Source organism: Chrysemys picta, chromosome 2 (genome assembly GCF_011386835.1).
Source record: "Chrysemys picta bellii isolate R12L10 chromosome 2, ASM1138683v2, whole genome shotgun sequence".
NCBI lineage: Eukaryota > Metazoa > Chordata > Testudines > Emydidae > Chrysemys > Chrysemys picta.
The window spans coordinates 287,863,943-287,887,173 of NC_088792.1; the positions used below are offsets into that span (position 1 = coordinate 287,863,943).

At 57.1% G+C, this 23,231-nt stretch overlaps 1 protein-coding gene across 1 annotated transcript; it reads left to right on the forward strand.

Moving 5' to 3' along the window:
• Window positions 1-300: 300 nt before the first annotated feature.
• C2H8orf82 (chromosome 2 C8orf82 homolog) lies at window positions 301-22,487 on the forward strand. Its single transcript, XM_065586392.1, has 3 exons — window positions 301-552; window positions 7,045-7,093; window positions 19,064-22,487. The coding sequence occupies exons 1-3, from the start codon at window positions 439-441 to the stop codon at window positions 19,507-19,509; spliced, it is 609 nt and encodes a 202-aa protein (XP_065442464.1). The 5' UTR covers window positions 301-438; the 3' UTR covers window positions 19,510-22,487.
• The last annotated feature ends 744 nt before the right edge of the window (window positions 22,488-23,231 follow it).

The following is a 23,231-nucleotide window of genomic DNA, read 5'->3' on the forward strand; positions in this document are numbered from 1 at the left end:
GCTGTGCTGGGGGGTTAATTGGGGGAGGGGCGTACGGGGGCGGGAGCTGTGCTGGGGGGTTAATTGGGGGAGGGCGATGAGTGGGGCAGGAGCTGTGCTGGGGGGGGGTAAATTGGGGGAGGGTGATACAGGGGACAGGCTGGCCAGAGCTGTGCTGGGGGGGTTAATTGGGGGAGGGCGATGCGGGGGGCAGGCTGGCCAGTGCTGGGGGGGGGCAGGAGCTGTGCGGGGGGGTTAATTGGGGGAGGGAGATACGGGGGGCGCTGGGCTGGGGGCTGAGCCAGGCCGGGGGGGGCTGCGGGCCCCTCGCCCTCAGGCGGCCCCGTCCCGAGGCCCCGGGTCCCGGCCTGCCCCGGAACGCGAGCGCGGGGCCCGGGGCCGGGGAGCGGCTGCGCTGCCGGACCCGCCGCTCCAGGGTAACCGCGGCCGGCCCCAGCCATGAGGCTGCTCCGCGCCCTGCTCCGGCCCGCGGGCCCCGCCGCCTACACGCAGGGCCAGAGCCCCTCGCCCCGCGCCCGGGAGTATTTCTACTACATCGACCACCAGGGCCAGGTGCGGCCGGGCCGGGCCGGGCCGGGGGGGTCAGAGGCCCCGGGGACGGGCGGCGAGGGGCCGGGCTGGGGGGGGATCAGAGGCCCCGGTGACGGGCGCGAGGGGCCGGACAGACCAGGGGCTCGGGGCTGGCCAGGGTTGCTGGGTGCGGGGCTGGGGGCACTGGGCGGGGGGCTATGGGGAGAGGAGAGGGGCTGTGGGAGAAGGGGCCCCGGGAGAGGCCATGGGAAATGCTGCCACCTCTCCCCCGTGGGCCAAGAGCTGATAGTGGGGCTCGGCAGCCAGAGCAAACCCAGCCGGGGGCCGGCGTGGGCAGCTTGTGCCAGAGCCGGGCCGCCCCCCATTTCTGCCAGGCAGCATTGCCAGCCCCAGGTGTTCAAAATCAGGAGTCAGGCTCACCAAAAATCATGAGGTGATGTAAAAATACTGGATTTGGGGGTCTTTTTATTTGCTTTCTGTTTGTTGAGCCTTTAGGGTGCACTGGGGTCAGGTTTGGAAGCTGTCTCCACGCCACTAGGGCTAGAAACTTACTTTTCCTTTAGAATGGCAGCAAAAAATCATCACATACCCACTTGACTCCAGGAGCTGGGGCTTTAAGGGAAACAATAATTATCATGAGACTCATGACAAAATGATGAGAGTTGGCAATGGCTAGTTCCTAGTCACTAGCGGAGCAGTAACTGCATCGACCGCCAGGGCTGGGTGGCTTGGAAGGATTCGGTTTTTATTGGTAAATGTTGATTCCAACAAACACTCAAGCACCCACAAAATATTTCCACCCATCATGACCGAAATTTACAGCTAAGAGAAATCCTGCCTGAGAACAAACCAGGGTTTGATTTGAGGCTGTTCATATGTGAGGTTGACAATTTGTGTTTTCACATTTACAAAGATTTAACTATTTGAATCTCAACGTCTACTGTTATTAATTGTCTGACACCCCCCACCCCAACAGTTTCCCACAAATGTGAAAATTTACATCGATAAAAATGGAAAAAATACTTAAAGCCCATAACTTTGCACAGCTGTGAACATTGAATGGATAAAAGTTTGTTAATGAACATGGATATTATCAGTTGAAATTATATAAACAAAAAAACCTGCCCAGCCTCATTATGTGGGACAAGGGGTAGCTGGGCACAAAACGAAGTTTGCCCGTCGCAGTAAGGTGAGATCAGCTACTTGGTGCCCAGCCTCCAGACAGGGAGAGCCCGGTGTCCTCCTTCCAGCTCCACCTCTATGGGAGCGCTAGGCTGCGTTGTCTCTAAGAACGGCCTCTTCACCCCTTGCCCTGCATCTGAGTCAGGTCTCTTGCCTTGACAGGCACTATCATAAATACAGGGGAGCAAATTGGAGCCTATTCCGCCTCTTGTGTCATCAGCAGGACGCCCAGATTCTGCAGCCACAGACTGTTGCTAAAAACTCCCTTTTTTGGTCCATGCTTAAAAACTACCACTGAGAATGCGATCAGGTAGCAGAGGGGTAGCCGTGTTAGTCTGGATCTAAAAGCAACAGAGAGTCCTGTGGCACCTTACAGACTAACACACGTATTGGAGCGTGAGCTTTCGTCCGACGAAGTGGGGATTCACCCACGAAAGCTCATGCTCCAATACATCTGTTAGTCTGTAAGGTGCCACAGGACTCTCTGTTGCTTTTGACAATGTGATGTTAGCGGTGGGAAGACCCCAGCTTGCGGTTTGGCTCCCAGATGGGGAGGGAAGGGAGGGAGTTTGCAGGACAGGCAGGTGTTGGGTCCATAGGCCCCACTTCCACCCCTCAGTAAATTCGTAGGCAGCTGTGCTGTACTCTGGTTCTTGGCCTTCAGGCGGTGACTGAGTCTGGATTGTGTGCAGTGTTGTGGCTGTGTTGGTCCCAGGAGATCAGAGAGACACGGGGGGTGAGGTAATATCTTTTATTGGACCAACTTGTGTTGGTGAGAGTGACAAGCTTTTGAACTGCACAGAGCTCTTCGGCAGGTCTGGGGAAGGCAGTCAGAGGGTATGTCTGCACTGCAATTAGACACCCATGGCAAGCCTGTGCTGGCTGACTTGGGCTAAGGGGCTATTTAATTATGATAGACGCTGCAGCCCTCCGGGATCCTCCCACCTCGCAGGTTCCTAGAGCCCAGGCTCCAGCCCTAGCCCGAACACCTAATGTGCAATTAAACTGCCCCTTAGCCAGAGCCCCAGTCAGCCGGCACAGGCCAGCGCGGGTTTTTAATGACAGTGTAGACATACCCAGCGTGTCACAGCTAAATACAAGCTGGACCAGGTTGTTTCAAGGTGAAGTGGCCCATTAACACCCTTCCGGTCATAGAACAAAAAAAGGGAGTTATTGGGTTATTGATTGTTGTAAGAAGCCATAAATCCAGTGTCTTTATTAAGATCATGATTTTTAGTGTCTAGCAAAGTTAGGAATTTAAGCTCGGAGGCTTGTCTTTTGAAGGTGTTGTGCCGGTTTCCTGGGAGGATGAGAACTGAGAGGGCAGATGTAGAGCAATTGCTTTGTGGAAAGTGTTCACCCACAGTTGATACGGTGCTTTTGTCTTTTATCATTTTCCTGTGTGAATTCATTGAGAGCGTAGTGCTTGTCTGGTTTCATCCGCATAGTTATTCTGGGGGATTTAATGCGCTGGATGAGGTACAGCACATGTTGTGACAGGCATGTGTAGGACCCATGGATCTTGAAAGGTGTGTTGTGGGGGGTATTGAACATCGTAGCAGAGGAGGTGTCAACAGGTTTTGCATCTGTTGTTCTGGCAGAGTCTGGTGCCACTTTGAGTTGGTGAGTCCTGGTATATGAGGAGCTTGCTTCTGATGAGAGCTTGACGAGGTTGGGGGCGTTGTTTGAAGGCCAGAAGAGGGGTTTGGGAAAGATTTCTTTCAGGTTGGGGTCCCCATCAAGTGTGCATTGTAACTGTTTAGAGATACCCTGTATGCATGGGTGCCAGCGTGGGGTGGTAGGTGACAACTAGAGATGTGAAGGCAGAGAGAGTTCCTTTTCTGTACTGAAGCTGGTTCTTTTGAGGCATTTGAGGCCCATTCCATGACGTGATCTACTTCTCCGGTGAGGTGTCCTTGTTTAGTGAAGGTAGTTTAAAGTGTGTTAATGTGTGTATCCTGGACTTTCTCCTCAGAGCAGATGCTGTGGTATCTGAGTGCCTGACTGTAGATAACAGATTTATTTCTTGGTGCGTTTAGGGTTGTTACTGGATGTGTCATCTGTGAGTGTTTTGTAAGTAGTTGTCTGTAGGGTTCCATTGCTGAAGCTGATTGTGGTGTCCAGGAAGTTGATGCTGGTGCAGGAGTGTTCTAGAGAGAGTTTAATTGGATGGGTGCTGGTTGTTGAAGTTGTGGTGGAAATCTACAAGGGAGCTTAGGTCATCTGTCCAGATATATCTCAGGTATATCATTGGTTTCATGGTGCATTTGTCCAGATATTCTTCCTCAAGGTGCCCTTGCAGAAGTTGGCATATTGGGGAGCCATTACCCATTGCTGTTCCCATGGTTTGGACAAAGTGTTTGTTGCTGAATGTGAAATTGTTATGGGTGAGGCTGAAATGGATGAGTTTGATGATGTGTTTGGGGTGGATATCTGAGTGTTGTCCATTGTTTTGTAGATATTTGAGGAAGGCAGCCATGCAGTCATTATGAGGGATGTTGGTGTATAGGCAGATGGCATCCATGGTGGTAAGGATGGTGTTCTGAAGGAGGATGTTAATGTTGCAGAGTTTCTGGAGAAAGTTGGTTGTGTCCTGGAGGAAGCTGGCCCTTTGTGTGACGAGTGCTTTGAGAATGGTTTCTATGAGTCCTGATGCTCCCTCAGTAAGAGTACAATGGCCAGATATGATGGACCTGCCTGGGCTCCCTTGGGAGGCACGTAGAAGGTCCCTGGGGTGGTCTCATGGGGGGTGAGGTTGTATAGTTTCTCTTGGAGTTGTTTGGGGAAGGATTTGATGACATCCTTTAAATATCTGGTGAATTGTGGTGTGGGGTCTTCTTTGAGTTTCTTAGGAGTAGGTGGTGTCGATTGGCCTCATTGACGTAGTCATCATGGTCGAGAACTATGATAGCACCCCCTTTGTCTGCTGGTTTGATCGTTTTCTGGTGGCTGGATTTCAGGAACTGTATAGCTGTCCTCTCGGCAGTGGAGGGATTGTGGTGGTTGTGATTGGTGTTAAGGATTTCACAGCCAATCAATGTGTGTGGTTTTGTCCACTGTGCGGTGTCGAGTCAGATGATTCTTTCTTCCTGTGATTGTCGGTGGGAACACGGTAGTTGAGGGTGGTGTCATCATTGTTGTTGAGGGTGGTGTCATCATTGTTGTGAAAGAATTCTTGGAGGCGGAGGTAGCAAAAGATTTCTTCTAGCTCTCCACATGTTCGTATGGTATCAGGTTCTGTGATGGGGCAGACGTTCAGTCCCTTGCAGAGGACAGAGAATTCAACTCCGGTTAGGGGTCGTCGTGATAAACTGATGATGTTGGTGTGTCATGGAGTGCCGTGGAGCCTCCCAGGGTGGTGTTCTGTGAGTTGTGAAGTTTGTTGTAGTTGGTTCCACTTTTTGTTGTTGGATGATTTTTTATCTGGATTGTGCAGTCGGCTTAAAGTGACAGTTCCCCAGTTGTGCCACCAGATGGTGCCAAAAAGCTAAAAATGCACATTACTGTGCCAAAGTCCTCAAATATGGTGACTGTAAGTGCAGTGTGATCCCTGCCATGACCCAAGGAGGAAAGGGGGTGGCACAGCCCCAAAAGCCAGGGGTTTGGGACAGGCGAGGCTGTGTCCGTTCTAGCCTGAAAGATGGCGGCGACATCAGTTGGTAGCTTTGCTGAGCTACGCGACCCCAGGGAGGTGGTTGCTGTCAGGTTCAAATACAGGTCAGGCTGGTGGGGAGATGCACTTGGCTAAGAGGCCATTGCAATACACTAGCGAGGTGCCTGTGACCCTGTCCCCCTCTAGCAGCCGGCTCCAGTGACTATAGCCGGCTGCTACGGACTCCCAGCTCATGGGGTTACTCTCCTAGGCCAAGCAGTAGCAGCCTGTGATCTGGCGGATGTCTGTGCCTGGGTTAGTTACGCTGCGTACGAACTATGGACAAACCCTGGGGAGCAGACTCCTCTCCGCCAGGAGGCAGATGGAATCTATTCCTTGTTTCTCTTGGGGGGATTCCTGGGTCCTTGGAGCCAAGAGCAGCTCCCCTCTGCCCCCTTCTGCTCTCCTCTGATTCAGGCAGCGTTGCGGGAACGCCTCCCAGCCTCCATTAATGCCACCCCTAAAGCAGCCAGGCAGATGGGTGCTGAGCAAACTGCTGTCACTCCCCTTGCTTGCCGGGGCTGAGGGCACCGTCCATGCAGCATCACTGCCAGGAGCAGAGGGGATCGAGGCTGGGTTTCCCAGGCAGGATAGCAGCATGCTAGCTGTAGGGTCAGCGGGCTGACCTGCTCTCAAAGCCAAGGGAAACTTCTTAATAAGCTCCATGTGAGATCTCAATCCTGGGAAGCATCAGACCCATGAAACGGTCTGTTTCTGGGCTCGGGAAATACCATCTGGCCCTCTTCCAGCCCTCCGGGCTGTTTGTGCCTCTCTAATCCGTTAGCATCAACTGATCATTTTTCCTGCATTACCCGTATATTGCATTAATAGCGAGAGAGATGAGGAGTTGTAATTAGTGCTAAAGAAGCATCCGCAGTGCTGAGGTGCATCGGCCTGCTCTGTACATTAACCATCCTGCGAATTCAGGCTTTGGGGCTGTTTGTGGCTGTTGCAGAATCGCCCCTTTCTGCTGTGGGGAGCAGGGATGGACGGCCTCATTCTCAACGAGGCTGAGTGCCCAGAGGACCCACTGATTTCAGTGGGAGCCGCAGGTGCTCAGCACATCTGAAAATCAGGCCGCTGGTTAGTTCCCACTGATAGAAAGAAGACCCGGGGGAGGGGACGGCTGCATGGCCGGAACATCAGAGGCCCAGTTCTCTTCACAACCCCAGAGGATACTGGAAACGCCTTGCGACTCCAGTGAGTGACTCGTTCCCTGCAGCTGGGGAGGGGGGCGCCTGGCTGGCCGTGTGTTTCAGCAGCGCCAGTTGGGATCATTGATGGGAGGTGGCGACAACGTGGAGCCGTTGCTCCAAAGCAGAGGCAATGTCCCACCCAGGCGCGTGTTGGCAATGTGGCAAGGGCCAGTAGGTCACACCTAATTCGTAACATATGGAGCCCTTGTAGCATCATCCTCTTTAACCCAGAGATCTGGCTCACGGAGACTGCAGGTCTCTGCCTGCCGTTCTCCATCGTGATCAAAGGGCAGCCACAGAGCTCCACGGAACATGCTTTACCCGTGACGTTGTGTAGGATAGTTGGGCCGTGGACTCCTGGAGCCGCAGTCGCACGGCTCTGAAATGTCTCCCTTGGCCCCTGGGGCACGGTCCTCTGGGGGAGCCCCCTCTGTGCTCTGGCAGGTTGATCTTCACTGTCCCCCCTCTTGCCTTGTTTTGCAGCTTTTCCTGGACGATGCCAAAGTGAAGAACTTCATCACCTGTTTTAAAGGTAACGCCGTCCCTTCCCCACATGCCCCGATTCTGCTCTCCCTTGTCCCTTCTCCAGTGAGGGGATGATTTCTCTTCCCCCGTCTGGGAACTTGGCTCTCACAAGCTAAGCAGGATTGGGCTGGCTCAGCGTTTGGATGGGAGACCGGTGGGGGAAATCTCCTGTGCCACAGGACGTAGAGACGGTGAATCCGTAGGGAATTCTCGCTCCTCAGAATTGTCACTCATCTGATGGGACCCTATAGCGGTGCTCTCCCCTCTGGGCGGGGCAGACCCCAGTGCTCCAGTGAAGCACTCGGGTTCGCTGTGCTGCAGGGAGCAGGATAGGGGGCCGAGTGGGGGGCGCTCTCCCCTCTGAGTCAGCGTTGGCCCTACTGCCCTAGCACGGTGCTAGGAGATGCCATGCTATCGAAATCGCAATTGATCAGCGGGGCCCCATGCGCTCCCTTTCACACCACTCTGGGGCGGGGTCTCTCCTGACTAGAGGGAGGCGTGGAGAGGGGTGTGCTGAACCTCGCGGTGCCGTCTGGCTCAGCGCCTTCTCCTAGCTGCCTCTCTGGAGTCTCAGCCGTGGTTGTGATGATACCAGGCAGTGCTTGGAATGGCCCAAGCGGCTCCTCAGTGCACTTTGTCCTCCCAGGATCTCTGGCCACCGCTGCGCTCTGCTGGCTGGAATCCGGCAGACCCGTTTGTTGGGTGAGCGTGTTGCCCTCTAGTGGCTGCAGCCCGCCTAGGCTGTAAGGCTACTACTGCTGTGCGGGTGTGAACGTGTCCCAGGCTATCACGGGTAAGTCTGTATTCTGCTGCACTTCCTAGGCATGGAGACAGGCTGGTGCGGCTTGTGCTGCAGGAGCTGTGGGGTGAGGGATATAACTCAGCTAAGTTCTCCAGCCCCGCCGCTAATCACCCGTGGGTCCCACCCACTGCAGAACACAATCTCCCTTGCTGCTCGCAGGAGGGCGTTATTCTGGGGTCTGCCTGCAGGACTCCTGCGCTGACTTCCTCCACGCTCGCTACTGCGGTTATTCACCAGCACCCCTTTGCAGGGACAGGAGGGGGCGGCCCGGCTGGGAGAGCCCCACGGGCTAAGCCTGGAGATGAGTCCTAAAATCCCCTCACTTAGCTCCTCTGCGGGATTTTGAGCTTCCTCCGGAGCCGCACTCACCCGCTTCTCAGGTGCTGGTTTTCAAGAGCTGTGTGCGCGATTGTAATCCTTACTCGGGCTCCGAAAGCCACAGCTGGCTGACAGCTGGACCCGCGTGTTAGGAAAGCAGCTCAGCCGCGGGGAAATCCCTGCTCCCCTGTACCAGCAGCCGGCTGGGCCCGGGACAGCGGGCGACAGGAGAACGTGATTTAAACGGGTTCAACGGGAGGTTGCCTTGATGGCAGGTCTCGCCCCTCGTAGCCTAGATGAGCACAGAGGGGTTCGGGTCAGTGAAGCCCGTCAGGCCACGGTGCCATGTTCCCTCATAGCAGGTCCCTGTTAATCTGCTACCCCCCACAATAACCCCACCCCCTCGTCCGAGGCTACAACAAATGGCCAGTTAAACCTTAAATGGGGCTTTAAGATCCACCGCTACTTTGACATGAGCTGAAACATGGGATTTAGACTCTAAGTCCCCTGAGCCGCTTCCCGCCAATGGCCCTGCTTGGCCTGCCACTGCCACCACTTGGCAACACGGCTCCCTAGGCTTGTTGTGAGCCCGCCGGGGCCTGGCGCTCTTCTGAATGGGCCGCCTGTCAGCCCCCCCTTGCTGTGTTCGCCGGCCATTACGTCGGCTTCCCCACTTCTTAACAATCAGGGTTTGGGGAGGGGGAACTAGCATAGTCGTGAGTCCTAAACCTTCCCCCGCAGAACAGAGCAAACTGCAGCCCCCCCAACTTTAAATACAGCCCTGCAGCCACAGAGACTACAGGTCCCAGCATGCAATGCTGAGTCTTCATCTGGGCTGCCTTCTGCTCAGGTCAAGATGGAGCGTTGAATGCTGGGACCTGTAGTCTTTTTTTTGCAGGCAATGCTTATCCCCCAACCCCTCACTTGGCAGATCAACCACTGAACTTTTCGCCGCTGGGAGCGAGATCTGGGTGAAGCTTGAGCTCCTAATGTGAAGCGAATTCCCCGGAGGAGGGCGCTGTTCACACTAAGCACTTGTAATTCCCTGTGCGCTTTGCACTGTTCCTGAGTAGCAGCCTTTGAACACGCAGACAAATGCACTGGCTGCTCGCACACCCTGCTCGAGTGACTGCCTGTGATTAGATTTAGAATTTAATTAAGCCTTCCCGGGGGCGGGCTCTGAGCGTAGATTCATTAATGTCATGCTGCTGTGACAGTGGCTCATACAAAAACCCCAGCATCCTTTTAAATAGGGCAGGGAACTTTGGGCAATGTATCCGTTGCCACGACAAGTCGTTTTGAGTGAACAGAGAAGAGAGAGCAGTAAGGGGATGGAATGCTGCTTGGGGTGAGCGCAAGGGTGAATAGGGTGCATGTGTGGGCCCAACAGGCACCGCTACCGAAAAGCTCTGCCCGAAGGTTAGTCTTTAAGGTGCCACCGGACTCCTCGTTGTTGTCGAAGGCCCATGCACGCCTGAAGTGGGGCATCCATAGGGACACGTGTCTCGAAGAACTCCAGTTACTGCACAAGGTCCGTAACCTAGTGGAAGGATAAGAGGGAACAACAGGAGAATGGGAATGCAGCTTTGCACTTCGAAAGTATCAGCAATTCTAATGCACTAGGCACAGGGATTCTGCTCTTCTGGTGGGCAGTGAGGTTACAGCAGTTCTGATTGGTCCGTGGCTGTGACATCACCTGAACGGACATCAGCTGGCCAATCAGAACATGCCTTTGGACAATCAGTGTCCCCAGCCACACCATCAATAGGATTGTTTGCTAAGTTTCAATCAGGGGCCCCCGTGCATGCTTGCTGGTGGCAGGAGGGTTACAGAGGTGTCGCTGCAGGCCAGATCTGCCTTCCAACCTTTTATTACTGATGATGGGGTGCAGGGCCGTCCCTAGGGCGCCTTGGGGCCGAGGGAGGAAGTGACAAATCCATCACTTCCAGGACCAACCTGTCACTTCTGGGACAGACGCGGGTAGGGGAGGCGGTGCCTCTCCAAACAGCCAGACGTGGCTCCGCGCCCCCAAAGCCCCGCTTCAGCGTTGCCGCTGGGCTCCAGGGGCTGGGGCCACACCACCTGCCTTCCCAGGGCTGGGGAGGCTGCCGTGCGCTCTCCCTCCCGGCGTGCTCTCCCTCCCGGTGTGCTCTCCCTCGTGTGGAAGGGGGGGGGGCTGGGGGTAACCTCCCCAGCCAGCGGTTCATGTGCCACCCATGTGCGCTGGCCAATCGCACCGACCCGCGGGGTCCCCCAAAGCAATGCCCCGATTCCCCAGACCCTAGGGACGGCCCTGATGGGGTGTGACCCAGATAAAACCCAGCTCAACTCTCAGATCCTGGGGGAGTTTGGGGCTGACCATTAGAAAATCCTCCCGTGACCTGAGCATATCTGATCAGATTAACTGCGACCCGGCCCCAGGCCTTCGGGGGTTGATTTTCAGAGGAGAACTGTGCTGTAAACTGGACTCCCTGAAATCTGCACATCCGCTAGTCAGAGCTGCCTCGCTTCCACAAGGCTCCTCCCACCCTCGCTGGCCTGAGGGGGTCACGTTTCTTCTGCTCGTGGGAGCAGGGGGCTGGAACAGTTTGTATAGTGGGGGTGCCAAGTGCCATTGAACCAAACTGTAAACCAGGGGTGGGCAAACTTTTTGGCCCGAGGGCCACATCTGGATATGGAAACTGTATGGTGGGCCATGAATGCTCATGAAGTTGGGGTGCGGGACGGGGTGAGGACTCAGGCTGGGGGTGTGGGCTCTGGGGTGGGGCCAGAAGTGAGTTCAGGGTGCGGGTGGGGGCTCTGGGCTGGGGCAGGGGGATGGGGGTGAGGGCTCCAGCTGTGGGTGAGGGCTCTGGGGTGGGGCTGGGGATGCAGGAGGGTGCTCAGGGCTGGGACCAAGGAGTTCGGAAGGCAGGAGGGGGATCAGGGTTGTGGCAGAGGGTTGGGGTGTGGGAGGGAGTCGGGTGCAGGCTCTAGGCGGCGCTTCAAGCAGCGGCATGTCCCCCCTCTGGCTCCTACGCAGAAGTGCGGCCAGGCTCCTATTGGCCGCAGTTCCTGGCCAGTGGCAGCTGCGGGGGCGGCGCTTGGGGTGGGGGCAGCGTGCGGAGCCCCATGGCTGCCCCAACGTAAAAGAGCCAGAGGGGGGACATGCCACTGCTTCCAGGAGCCGTGCGGAGTGGGGCAGGCCCTGGACCCCGCTCCCCGGCAGGAGCTCGAGAGCCGGATTAAAACGTCTGAAGGGCCGGATGCGGCCCCCGGGCCGTAGTTTGCCCTCCCCTGCTGTAAACCCTGTATATGATGGAAACCACTTCAAGCCAGGGATGCTGCAGCCCCCCCAGCCCCCCTCGTTCCAGCACCTCGGTGTGAGAGGAGTGACTCCTCTAGCAAAGTTTATGACCCACCATGCGTTTAAAGGCTCTGGACCAAATTCATCCCTGTGGTGACCATCGACTTACACGGGGACAGGTTTGGGCCCTTATCTTCAAGTGACTGAAAACGGCAGGAGCTCAATGGTGCCGTTCACTGAGGTTCCAGCAGCTGCTGTCTGGTACTGAGGGCAGGACACGGGGATGGTTTCCACAGCACTGGGAGGTGAACCTCAGGCCTCGAAGCTACAAATGACTCGATTAAGCTTGATAAGTTTATGGAGGGGATGGTTTGATGGGATAACGTGATTTTAGTCAATAGGTCAATAACGTGCCATCGCTGGTAATTAGTAACAATGGTCAATGATGGGATATTAAAAGTTACTACAGAGAACTTTTTCCAGAGGGTCTGGCTAGAGAATCTTGCCCGCATGCTCAGGGTTCAGCTGATCGCCATATTTGGGGTCGGGAAGGAATTTTCCTCCAGGGTAGATTGGCAGAGGCCCTGGAGGTTTTTCGCCTTCCTCCGCAGCATGGGGCAGGGGTCGCTTGCTGGAGGATTCTCTGCGACTTGAAGTCTTTAAATCATGATTTGGGGACTTCAACAGCTGAGTCAAGGGAGAGAATTATTCCAGGAGTGGGTGGGTCAGCTTTTGTGGCCCGCATCATGCGGGAGGTCAGACTAGATGATCATAATGGTCCCTTCTGACCTTAGAGTCTGCGTCTATGACTCTCCTCTGAGTCTCCCTCCCCCAGAGCCACATGAGGTCACAGTTGCCTGTGCCTCGACTTAGAGGGGGACAGACCCCAGCGTGCGACGTTCCCTCATGAGCCGAGCCGCTTGGCGCATGCCGGAACTCGCCAGTGTTGGTAACAGTAAGGCAGCCCCAGGCAGCACTGGGTGTGCCGGGTCTGTCTGTGTCTCCCCCTCCCCACCCCACCGGGATCAAACAAATGGGGAAACCCCTGTTCTGGTTCCAGGGCTCCCCCCTCTCCACCTCCTGTGCCAGGCTGGACCCTTTTCACAGCCCCAGGTACGGCTAAGCCCAGTGGGAGGTAGTTACAAGGCTGCTGGAAACACACTGTACCTAACAATACGCAGCTCCTGCACGGCGCCTCTCAGCAGCAGAGCCTAAAGCGCTTTTCAAAGGAGCTGAGCATCATTATCCTCATGTGACAGATGGGGAAACTGAGGCCCAAGGAGGGGCAATGAGTTGGCCAGGGTCACCTGGTAGATCAGTGGCAGAGCCAGGAATAGAGCCCAGGTCTCCTGAGTCCCGTCCAGTGCCCTATCCAGATGGGCCTGATCTCACTACGATGTCACACGGGCTTCCCCGGGCACCTGCAGCCCTCCGGTCTTGCTCCATAGCAGGGTGAGAGCGGCCTGGTCTTGGCCATTCACCCCAACCCCTTTCACTGTGCGGGCTGCTTCCTAATGAGCAAAGGTGAAAGCCAGGCTTCACCCAGCTGCGCCTCGGTTTCCCCAGGACAGCTGTGGGGCATTTCTCACTGTCTGTAGGGTCTCAAGAGCTGCAGATGCAAAGGGCTTCCCCAACATGGAGATGCAGCAGCCCCTGGGAGGGTAGGGAAGGATATTTAGGGATTGCTTCACCCGCCGGTGGAATGCTGCGGCTGTTAACAGGGCAGACCGACTTGTGGGGGGCAGCACCCCTTATTGAGTCACTGTGACGAACTGGGACTGTTCTTGCTGGGGTGTGTGAATGCTGACAGGGGAGTGTGACTAGGATGGTCTGCATCGGGGGATGGGAGCCGGCCCAAGGGAACATACCTGAGCTTGTAACATGAGAACCCAGGAGGGGGTTGGAGGTCAGATGACTCCGGGGCCCGGGAAACTGAACAAAGGCTGTGGGAGGGGTCGCTGAAGGAGAGTGCTGGAAGCAGGCTGGAAGGAGGCTGGAGAGATGGCTGGGAGGCAGAGATGGCTCTGACCCCCCAAAGGGGGGGGGCTGGGATGCCCTGGGACCCCAAGCTGGACCTAACTGAGGGGGGCCCTGTTGTCTGTGCCTGCAAGACCTGTCTTGGACTGTGTTCCTGTCATCCAAATAAACCTTCTGCTTTACTGGCTGGCTGAGAGTCATGGTGAATCGCAGGAAGCCGGGGGTGCAGGGCCCTGAGTTCCCCAATACTCCGTGACAACTGGTGGCAGCGGTGGGATCTACTGCACCCCGTGGACGGCGCTTCCTGCAGTAAGTGACTGGGGAGCAGTAAAACGAAGGGGGATTGACGGGGACCAGGCCTGCTGAAGAGTGGGAGAGAGACGGTTATTACCCCTGGGAGTGTGTGACCAGCGAGAAGGACTTTTGCAGTAACAGGGTCCCCCGTGGGATCACAGCGAGTGGTCCCAGGGGCGGAGGAGTCTGCAGCTCGACCCTGGCAGAGAGGTGGTGACCTCGAGAAGGGCTGGCACACTAGGGGGCCCCCTGCAAACTGTGGGGAGCTGTGAGCACACAGGCCGGTGAGTGGCCAGCAGGAAGATGTATGCCAAGCGGCTTAAGAGCGACCTGGTGGAGCTGTGCAAGCAGAGGCGGCTGCGCATTGGGAGGCTCACCAAAGAACAGCTCATCGCCCAGCTGGAGGCGGAAGATCGCGCGAATGAACTGATCCCTGTGTCTCAGGGAAGCAGCCTGGCAAATGCAGCGCAGGCACCAGTGTCTGTCCCAGCTGGGAGTGGTCAGCCGGCTGCTGAGGGCTTCCCGAGACCCCTCCTTCCTATGCCTAGGGGAAGGGTGGGGAGGAGCCCAGCAAATACCGAAGGCGCCGTGATCCCCCCGGCCAGCAGGGGGTCCCCCCGGCGAAGCCCGCCGGCCAGCAGAGGAGCCTCCCGGCGACGTTCGGCATCCGGGGAGCGGAATTGGCTGGAATGGGAGAAAGAGCTAAAACTGAGGGAGCTGGAGGATCGTGAACAACAGAGACAGCATGAAGAGAGACAGCATCAGCGTGAAGAGAGACAGCGTCAGCATGAACGGGAGGAGAAAGAGAGACAGCATCAGCGTGAACGGGAGGAGAATGAGAGACAAAGACAGCATGAAGAGAGACAGAGACAGGAGAATGAGAGACAGCGTCAGCATGAACTGGAACTGGCGAGACTGAGGGGCAGCGAACCCCCGGCTGCGGTGAGTGAGGGGGGACCCAGGACTGCACGGAGCTTTGATAAGTGCATCATGGCCCCATACAAGGAGGGGGAGGACATGGATGACTTCCTGGAGGCCTTTGAGACGGCCTGCGAGCTGCACCGGGTTGATCCCGCGGACAGACTCCGGGTCCTTACCCCCTTACTGGACCCCAAATCCGTGGCATTGTACCGCCAACTGGGAGAGGCAGAGAAAGGGGACTACGAACTATTCAAAAAGGCCCTGCTACGTGAGTTTGGGCTGACTCCTGAGATGTACCGGGGAAGGTTCCGGAGTCAAGATAAAACCCCTGAGATCTCATATCTGCAACTAGCCGTCCGCATGGAAAGATACGCCAGCAAGTGGGCTGGTGGGGCCCAGACGAAGGAGGACCTGATTAAACTGCTGGTACTGGAGCAACTGTATGAGCGGTGCCCATCCGACCTGAGGCTGTGGTTGGTGGACAGAAAGCCAGAGAACCCGCGACACGCCGGGCAGCTGGCTGATGAGTTTGTAAAGAGCCGGTCAGGGGGTGGCAGGGAGGAGCCCCAAAGGAACAGTCCCAGTTCGTCACATCGTGACAGTCACACACCCTGCTCCTCGCAGCACAACGCCCCTAGCGCCATGATGGGATGGTGGGTCATTGCTGAGTCAGACGGGGAAGCGCTGGCTACTGAATCAGCACCACTTCCTGTCACATTGACATGTTCCTCGGAAATCTCCCATCCCAGAGTTTGGCCTGGCCTAACCCTGCTTAGTGCAAGATCTGGGGGAGCGGCTAGGTCTGTCCCGCTGCTGCCAAAGCCCAGGGTCTCCTGGCTGCAGGCACCGCTAGCCTGTCCAGCATCTAGGACTTCCCCCTCCCCTGGCGCCATCTTTCTGGCGCTCCAGCTCCATTTCGGTCCATGTTCCTTTAAAAACTGTTTGCAATTCAGTCTTTCTCCAGCAGCAGATTCTCCAGCAAAGACAGCACAAGGCCTTTTGCATGTTTATTTCGTTTGCACAATTACAGGGATTCAGCTCTTGCTATTAATAACTTCTGTTCCCTTCTCCCCTGCCTGTTAAAACCTCCGAGCCTTCTGCCCGTTTCACTCTCTCCAGGTCACTGATCGAGAGAGGCAGTAGAGGGCGAGTGGCTACTGTTGACTTCCCCTCGCTGTATTTTAGGTGAACAATCAGCCACAATATGTCCACCCCCTTCCTGGTGCTGCTCTGAAAGAACGCTGTTAAATGGCTTGATAAAGGAGGCCAGGCAAAACAAAGGAATAAAAGACACCATTAGCTAACAAAAATGGATCCACACAGCAGGGTATAAGCTAATAAGTACTGGGAAGTAATTTGCTTTTGCCAAATGACTTCTCCCCGAGCTGCAGGTTTCCCATAAGCTCTCAGCAGCTGTAGCTGGCCCCGTCGGTGCAGAGGCAGCCTTGCTGCTAAAGAGTATTTTAAAGGTGATTTGTGAATGTCTAATTGCTGTAGGCCACGATTCACTTGGCAAACAGGCAGCTGTGACATTTATTACTGCATTATCTTTGTTACATAAAACTAACCTGAACATGCCTCTCGGGAGCTTGTGCCCCTTGAAAGATCCGTGAGCGGTAAGCTGGCCAGCGTTGGCGTGGGGCTTCGCTCCGGGAACAGCCCGGCAGCAGTAGGGGGTGTGGAATGGGCAAACGTTCCCTGGCCAAAATCAGCTTCTTCCCGGTGATCAGCCAGAGGCGAGTCCCCCGGCTTGCCTGCCTGCCTGCCAGTGTGACTTGCTGTCACCCCTCCTTTGCGCGCGCTTCCCTGAGCTACCGTCGGCGCTTGGTTGTGCTGGTGTAGATCTCTGGCGTGACTCTGTGGAGGGCCCTGGAGTTACTCTGGATGTCTGTGGGGGAAATTGAGAGGGGAATCTGGCCGGAGTTCTCGGGAAGCATGGGTAGGCAGCACGTAGGTTTCAGCAAGCGACTTGGAAAACAGGGCGACTTGCATCTCGTCCTAGGATTCGGGCGTCTTGTTAGGTTTCCTTCAGCCCATTCCCCACGGGCCACAGCAAGATCAGTCCCTGTCGATTCACCAGCACTTCGCCCAGTTCTAAATGTCCCAAACTCCTTCCTTTGGGCAACTGTTCCACGGTTCAACAGGCCTTGCTGGGAGGAAGCGCTTCTGTTCAGGAAGGAGGGGCTGGTGGCTAAGGCATGCGACTGCATCGTTGTGTCACTGGACCAGTCCCTTAGATTCCCTGCGTGTCACTCCCCCGTTTGTAAAATGGAGGTAACCGCACTCCCCTACATGACGGGGGCAGGAGGAGAGGGCTAACGAATGGCTGCTTGTAAGGCACTCTCATGACTGGCCTTCATCCCAGTAGTACTGAAGAACCTAGACAGATCAATGTCATCCCCTTGCTTTTAGTGGTTGTAATTCTCTGAGGTTCATTGCTCTGTTCCAGCCAAAGCCCTCTCTGTACACACACGCAACTGAAGTCCTGTCATGTGGGTCAGTGTCCTTGCCCCTGTTGGTTAACTGAGCCAGAGAGCCATTAAGAGACTTTCCCAAGGTCACGCAGCATCTCAGTGGCGGAGCTGGGCATAGACCGCTATAGTCCTCTCTCCTCCCCTCGGTGCATCACTTGCCTTTTTAGACTGTAAATTCCTCAAGGAAGCAACTGTCTTCTTGTATCACATGTTCAGCCCCAAACCCAACTTGAGTCCAATCCAGACCTCTGGCTGGCATTGTAATACGTACACTAAATAATGACTGGCCCATATGTCTTCTCTTATCCCCTTGCACCACCCTCGAGAACTCTTCTCTCTCATGAGGGGTTGCACCCTGTTAAACCCTGCGGGGAATATTTCCAGCCCCACGTGCACTGACCTCTGGGGCTTCCCGTTTTTAAACAATCCTTTGTGTCGGTTTTCAGGAATGTGTGAGATCTTGGCAATCGATTTAAAAGCAAATGAGAACTAGACTCTGACAGATGGAGCAGGGCTGTGCCCGGGGGGCGATGCTGGTGCCCTCTCGTCTGTTAATGAGTGCGTGACTCATTTGCTGTAGCACTCACCATGTGCGAGGCAAAAGGGCCCCGCCCCAAAGAACCTCCATTGGAGAAGACGCGAGCTGAGGGGCACAGCGTGCGAGGGATGTGATCAAGGTGGCCGTGGTCACTCAAGTTAACACTGGGGGTTTTTCGTGAGCTGGCGAGGTTCTCCCCAGGCAGCCCCAGCCTCCCCATAAGCAGCCGGTTAGTTTCTTGTAGGGGGTATGTTGCATATAAAAGACAAAGCCCCCAATATTGGGGTGTCCGGTCACCCTAAGAGTGGAGAAGAAAGGGGGAGATGCAGAAAGAGACACGGGGGGGGGCTGAGGAGGAGACAGGTCTGCACAGTGCTGAAAACAGAGCCAAGGAGTTTGGATTTCATGTGGTGAGGAAGGGGGAGGCGTCAGAGGGATTCAATGGAGGAGCAAAGAACATGATCTCCTGTCCCTTTCGCTTTCCTGCTTCCTGGCCACAGAGCAAAGCCATGAAACTGACCAGATCTTGTATGTTTCACTTTCCTGCTTTGCTCACTTAGGGGGATAAGTGGAAGTCTGGCAGGAGAGGCATGCTCAATGCCAGGCTGGCCTCTGTGCCGCTCCTGTGCCACTGGGGAGTGCCCCCAGGAGGTTCAAGCCATGCGGGGAGAGAGGTCTGACGGGGCCCCTTGGCTCTAAAGATCATGCCGACAATGAAGGGCTAGAAGCAGAGTGTCCGGAGAGCTGGAGGCGGTCGGTAACAGCCAGGGCTGATTCCTTACCCCCATACAGCCCGGAGCAGCCTGTCGGACGACAGCTGGAGATGCGCTGTGTGCGGTCAGCAGAGAGATGAATGCGGAGGCCTTCTAGTTTAGAGATGGGAATTAATCAGGAGCGATGTTTCCCGGGGTAGCTCTGCTGCCACCTCCTGATTAGCCTGCCAGAGCTCTGGAGATGGAAGGGGCCAGGTGCAGCTCTGCTAATTTCCAAGGCCTGTAACTGCATTGCAATACCAGGCAGTGGGGAGGAGGATGCGCCCTGAATCAGAACAGCGCATCTCCGGGAGCAGATCCGTCAACAGGCCCGTGCGAGGCCAGGGAGCCGTGGCCTCCGTCCTCCTCAGCGTGCACTTTGGGCTGGGTCTGGAGTGAATTGCAGCCAGGAGTGAGCTCCGGGCCGAGGTTCCCAAGGGTGCTCCCGAGCCCCTGCAGGGAACGTGCCTTTTGTTGGCCTGGCATATGGGCTTCTAACGAAGCCGCTCGCTGATGGGGGGAGGTGTGTCGTGTAAAACAGGCTTCAGCCTTGCAGAGCGCACCGATCTAGTTCTCTGGCCGCTGACCCCCCTGTGGTGTCTCTCTGTTTCGCAGATAAGCAGTTCCTCGCCTTCTTCTTCAAACAACTGCAGCTGAACCGGAGCGGGCGCTACCAGGACGCCTTCCCCTACCTCTCCCCCTGCGGCCGAGAGCACAACTTTGTGCGCTGCGACGACCGCCCCATCGTCTTCACCCACCTGCTGCGGGGCCAGGCGGGCGAGGAGCTGCTCTCCTACTGCGGCGGCGGAGACAGGCTGGTGGTCGGCTTCGAGCCAGAGAAGCTGGTGATGTTCCCTGAGAACGGGCGCGTCTATCACCCGGCCTCGCAGAAAGCCGGCGGCGTGGGGCTGGTGAAATCGTCCCTGGCCTTTGAGCTGAGTCCCTGCTTTGAGTACAGCCAGGGCGCCGGCGGGCCCCCCACCCACTTCCGCTGGCAGGGCAAGCGCTACACCCTCACCAACGAGCTGGTGCAGCTGATGCGCTCAAACAGCAGCTCCTGAGCCGGGGCGTCGCCAGCGAGGCTGCCCGGCCCTGGGGACAGAGCAAGGACTGGCCCAGAGCTTGGCCATCTGCAGCTGTGTTGGCTGCTTCGCAACAGCCTGAGGACAGCCCCTCCCTGGCACTCACTGGAGCAGATCGCACCCAGCCCCCTCTCTGCAGCCCACCCCCTGGCTGCCCAGCCAGATGTATGCCACTTGGGCCAAGCGACCCCGGGGTTGGCTGCTTGAAGGGCCTCCATGCATGGGCCTCTTCTCCAACAGGGGTGTGGGTGCCCTGTGCCCTCGAACCCCATGGGCTGCACGTAAGGCTCTAGATTGGACTGGGCGGCCATGAGCTCCGAAAGCCACCTCCTAGTGGGAGCCGAAGGGAAGCCGGAAAAGCAGCAGCTCTTGTCCCCTCTGGTCCAAGCAGATGGCCAAGCCGGAGGTGAACGGAGCCCCTGCTTGCTGAGCTGCGCTGGGATTCTGTCCCTGGAGAGCAGAGCGGGGTGGGGCAGACCCGGAATCCATGTTCCTTCACCTGTGGCTCTACAAACCCCCCAGCCCAGGGCCCCTTTCCTCCCTCGCCCCCTCCCCATTTTAAGGATCTGCAGATTCGGTGTGGGCCCAGGGCCTGCTGCATTGCTTGGTGCGTGCTCACTGTGTCTGCCCTTCACCAAGCGGTGAGCACTGTGGGGAAAGACCCCGCCGCTCAACCTGCTCCCCCACACCAAGCCAAGAACAAATCTGCCCTGCCCCTCCTGCCTGTCCATAGCAGGAGAGGCCGTGAGAGGCTGCTGGAAGTGGAAGGAGAGACTTGGCCAGATTAGCCTCCGTGCCCCCAGCCAAGTGCCTGTGCCCCGCGCCCCATTGCTGTGCTCATCGGTTTCTCGCCATGCAGCCCGGGGTGCTTCGTGCTGGTAGAGATCCCCGCCTAGGCAGGCTCCACTGAGCTCCCGGGTGGAGGAGTGGGACGGCTCGTGGGAGCCCAGCGGCGCTTGCAGGGAGGCTGCAGCGTGATTATCTCTGGCGTGCTCTGAACCGGGATTAGTCTGGGGAACCAGGAGCTTAAACTGCCGTAATAACCATGTTTAAAAAGCTCTCTGCCGTTCCATAACCGCGCTGCAGATAACCCGCTTTCGGAGAGGGTCGTCGATGGGTGCCTAGGGGATGGAGAATCTTTAGCCAGGCTCCCCGCAGCGAGAAGGGCAGGGTCTCCCCGGGACCTGCCCGCTGGGGCTCAGCCCCCCAAGCCCACTAGCCCCCTGTGGTAACTCCTGGGTTCCACTTGACCCCATGGCCTGCGGATCCCCCTCCCCCACCTCTGGGGGCCAGGCTGCAGACTTGGGCCTCCCCCTGGGGCTGGTGGGGATTGTGATGCCCCTTGTCACGCTCTCCTGGCTTCCGCCCCAGCCCTTAGTACTGCCTGGAAACCAGAGACCGTTCGTGTCTGTCCAGCCAGGCTGATGGGAGGGCTCGATGGGCTGCCCCCAGGGCCGCCATTCCAGCCGCCTCCAAGTTGCTAAATAAATGCTGGGTCGATCCCACCCAGGTGCCTTTTAATGGGCCCGATCCTGCCCCCCCTCAAGGTGGCAAAAGTCCCATCAGCCTTTGGGCTTTTGCTGATCCCTGGCCCAGGGCGTTTCCTGTTTGGGGGCTTGAGATCCCAGCACGCTGCCCACGTGCCGCTCACACCACGGATCCAGGCTGCCTTATGGGTGTGATTGACACCAGCAGGCCGAGGCCTCGTGCCGGCCTGCCCCAGGGGTTTGAAACCACCCTCTGCTGCCCCAGCACAGAGCACGGTCGGGTGCCCTGCCAAAGCCAATCGCTGCGCGAGCTCGCTGAGCCGCTCAAACCTCCTCTTAAAAGGCTTTTTTCCCGGGGACTTAATGCTCCTTGACAGCTTTCGAGCGGGACCCTAAACTTAGCCAGGCTGCGCTGCCCCTGGCATCTGTTAGCAGCAGCCGGCCCAGCAAGCCCCTCTCAATCCTCAGAGCCTATTTTTAGACAGCCCGGAGGTTTTCGGGTTCTGTTACTGCTTGGCAGCAGCGAGGGGTCGGAGGGGCACTGCCCGGAGTTAGCACCAATGGGGTGGGAAGCACCAGGACAGCAGGCTGGGATCCGTGAGCACAAGGGACGGGGGCTCCTTTCCATGGGATCGCATAGGCGGCATTGACCCCTTGGCTGCAGGCTGCCGGTTCTCTGCTGTGTGAACGTCACGAGTTGCCTCCCCTGGAATTTTCACTCATCCGCTGATTGTAGGTACCTCCGTTTTTGGTATCCAGGTTGAGACCCCTCCAGCCTGCTCCTTTCGAGGGGCTGAGCACAGTGGATAGTGGGGGGTTCAGCACCTTTAAAATGCCTCAAGTGGGCACCCAGCACCCGAGGCCCTTTGCTGCCGGTGCCTCCGTTTGCCCAGTTGTGGAATTGGGCCAGTGCTGCCGACCTTTGTGAGATGCCCTGAGATCTCTTTGTGCAAAGCCCCGTGGGAGTCCTTGGGCGTGTCATTGTTCCAATGGGACGCTGTCCGCTGGGGGGACTCGGCCCTCGGCACCTGGACGGCAGCAGCCAAGTGGTTAATGAGTCGCGTATGTTCCCCTCTGGAGCAGGCCTCCCTCCGCGTGGGTGGGTGCGCTCAGCCTTCGGCAAAGCCTGTCCCTTGAGTTTGATTCCTCTGAGTGGAAAAGCCCAAGTGAAGAGAGGACGGGGAGGGGGAGAGAAGTCACCCAGCAGAGTGCGTGGGGAGAAGCCAACCAGGCTGCATTGGTGTGACCCGCGCAAGTCGGTCTGAGTGGGGCTGGATAAACTGGCGTATTGGACTCGATTGCTGTGCACGGGGTGTGCTGCAAACGGCTGCTCCGCTCGGCTGCCGTTTCCTGACACACACGCACTTACACACACACACACACACACACGTACACGGCTGGGGGCTCTGAGTGGAACAGTTTGGGGTTTGTTCTGTGACAACAACTCAATAAATAAACGATTGGCAGCAACCCGGCCAGGGATGGGCTGATTTCTTCGATGTTATCACTGGATTGTGGGGTCCAAGCGTCCCCCGGTTCAGGGATCCACCCTTGCTTTCCAGCCAGCAGCCCCTCCGTCCGTCCGTCAGTCGCCTGTGTGGACAGCCCCCGCCCACCGCTCCCATAGGAGTCGGGTTCAGAGTCAGGGAGGTGGCAGCTGAATTGCGGTACTGAGCCACGGGACGGCCCTGCTCCATCCCGGGACTCTCCAGCCCGGCCCGGCCAGCAGTGCTTTATCGGCTCTTCTGTCGGGCATTCTCAGGGCCGCTAGTCCGTCTCCACTCTGGCCACAGCAAACAATCCCCCCCAGGCAACGTGGGGGAGGCGGTGCTGACGAGCCCGCCCAGTGGCCAATGAACATGGCAGCCACCACATGTCAGGTGCAAGGGGCCCTGTGCGCGGCTGGCGGCTGGTTCTCCCTGAGTCACCGCGTGGGCCGGGCCCCGCTGCCTTCTCTCCCTTTTCATGCTTCAAACAAGACAGGAACGCGTCGGAGACACGGAGGAATGAACTCGTGGGAGCGCCTCTACGCCCGCCAGGGCTGTGTCAACCCCCAGCTTCATCAGAGCATGACGTTCAGCCTGCTCCCTTGGGCTCTCCCTGGCTTCTCCCAGCTGAGAGGCCGGGACAGAGCAGGGGCCGAGGGACAGGAATTAATTAATTGCATGCTGCAATTAACCACCGCTCGCTCCTCGAGCCAATGCGTTCTTCCAG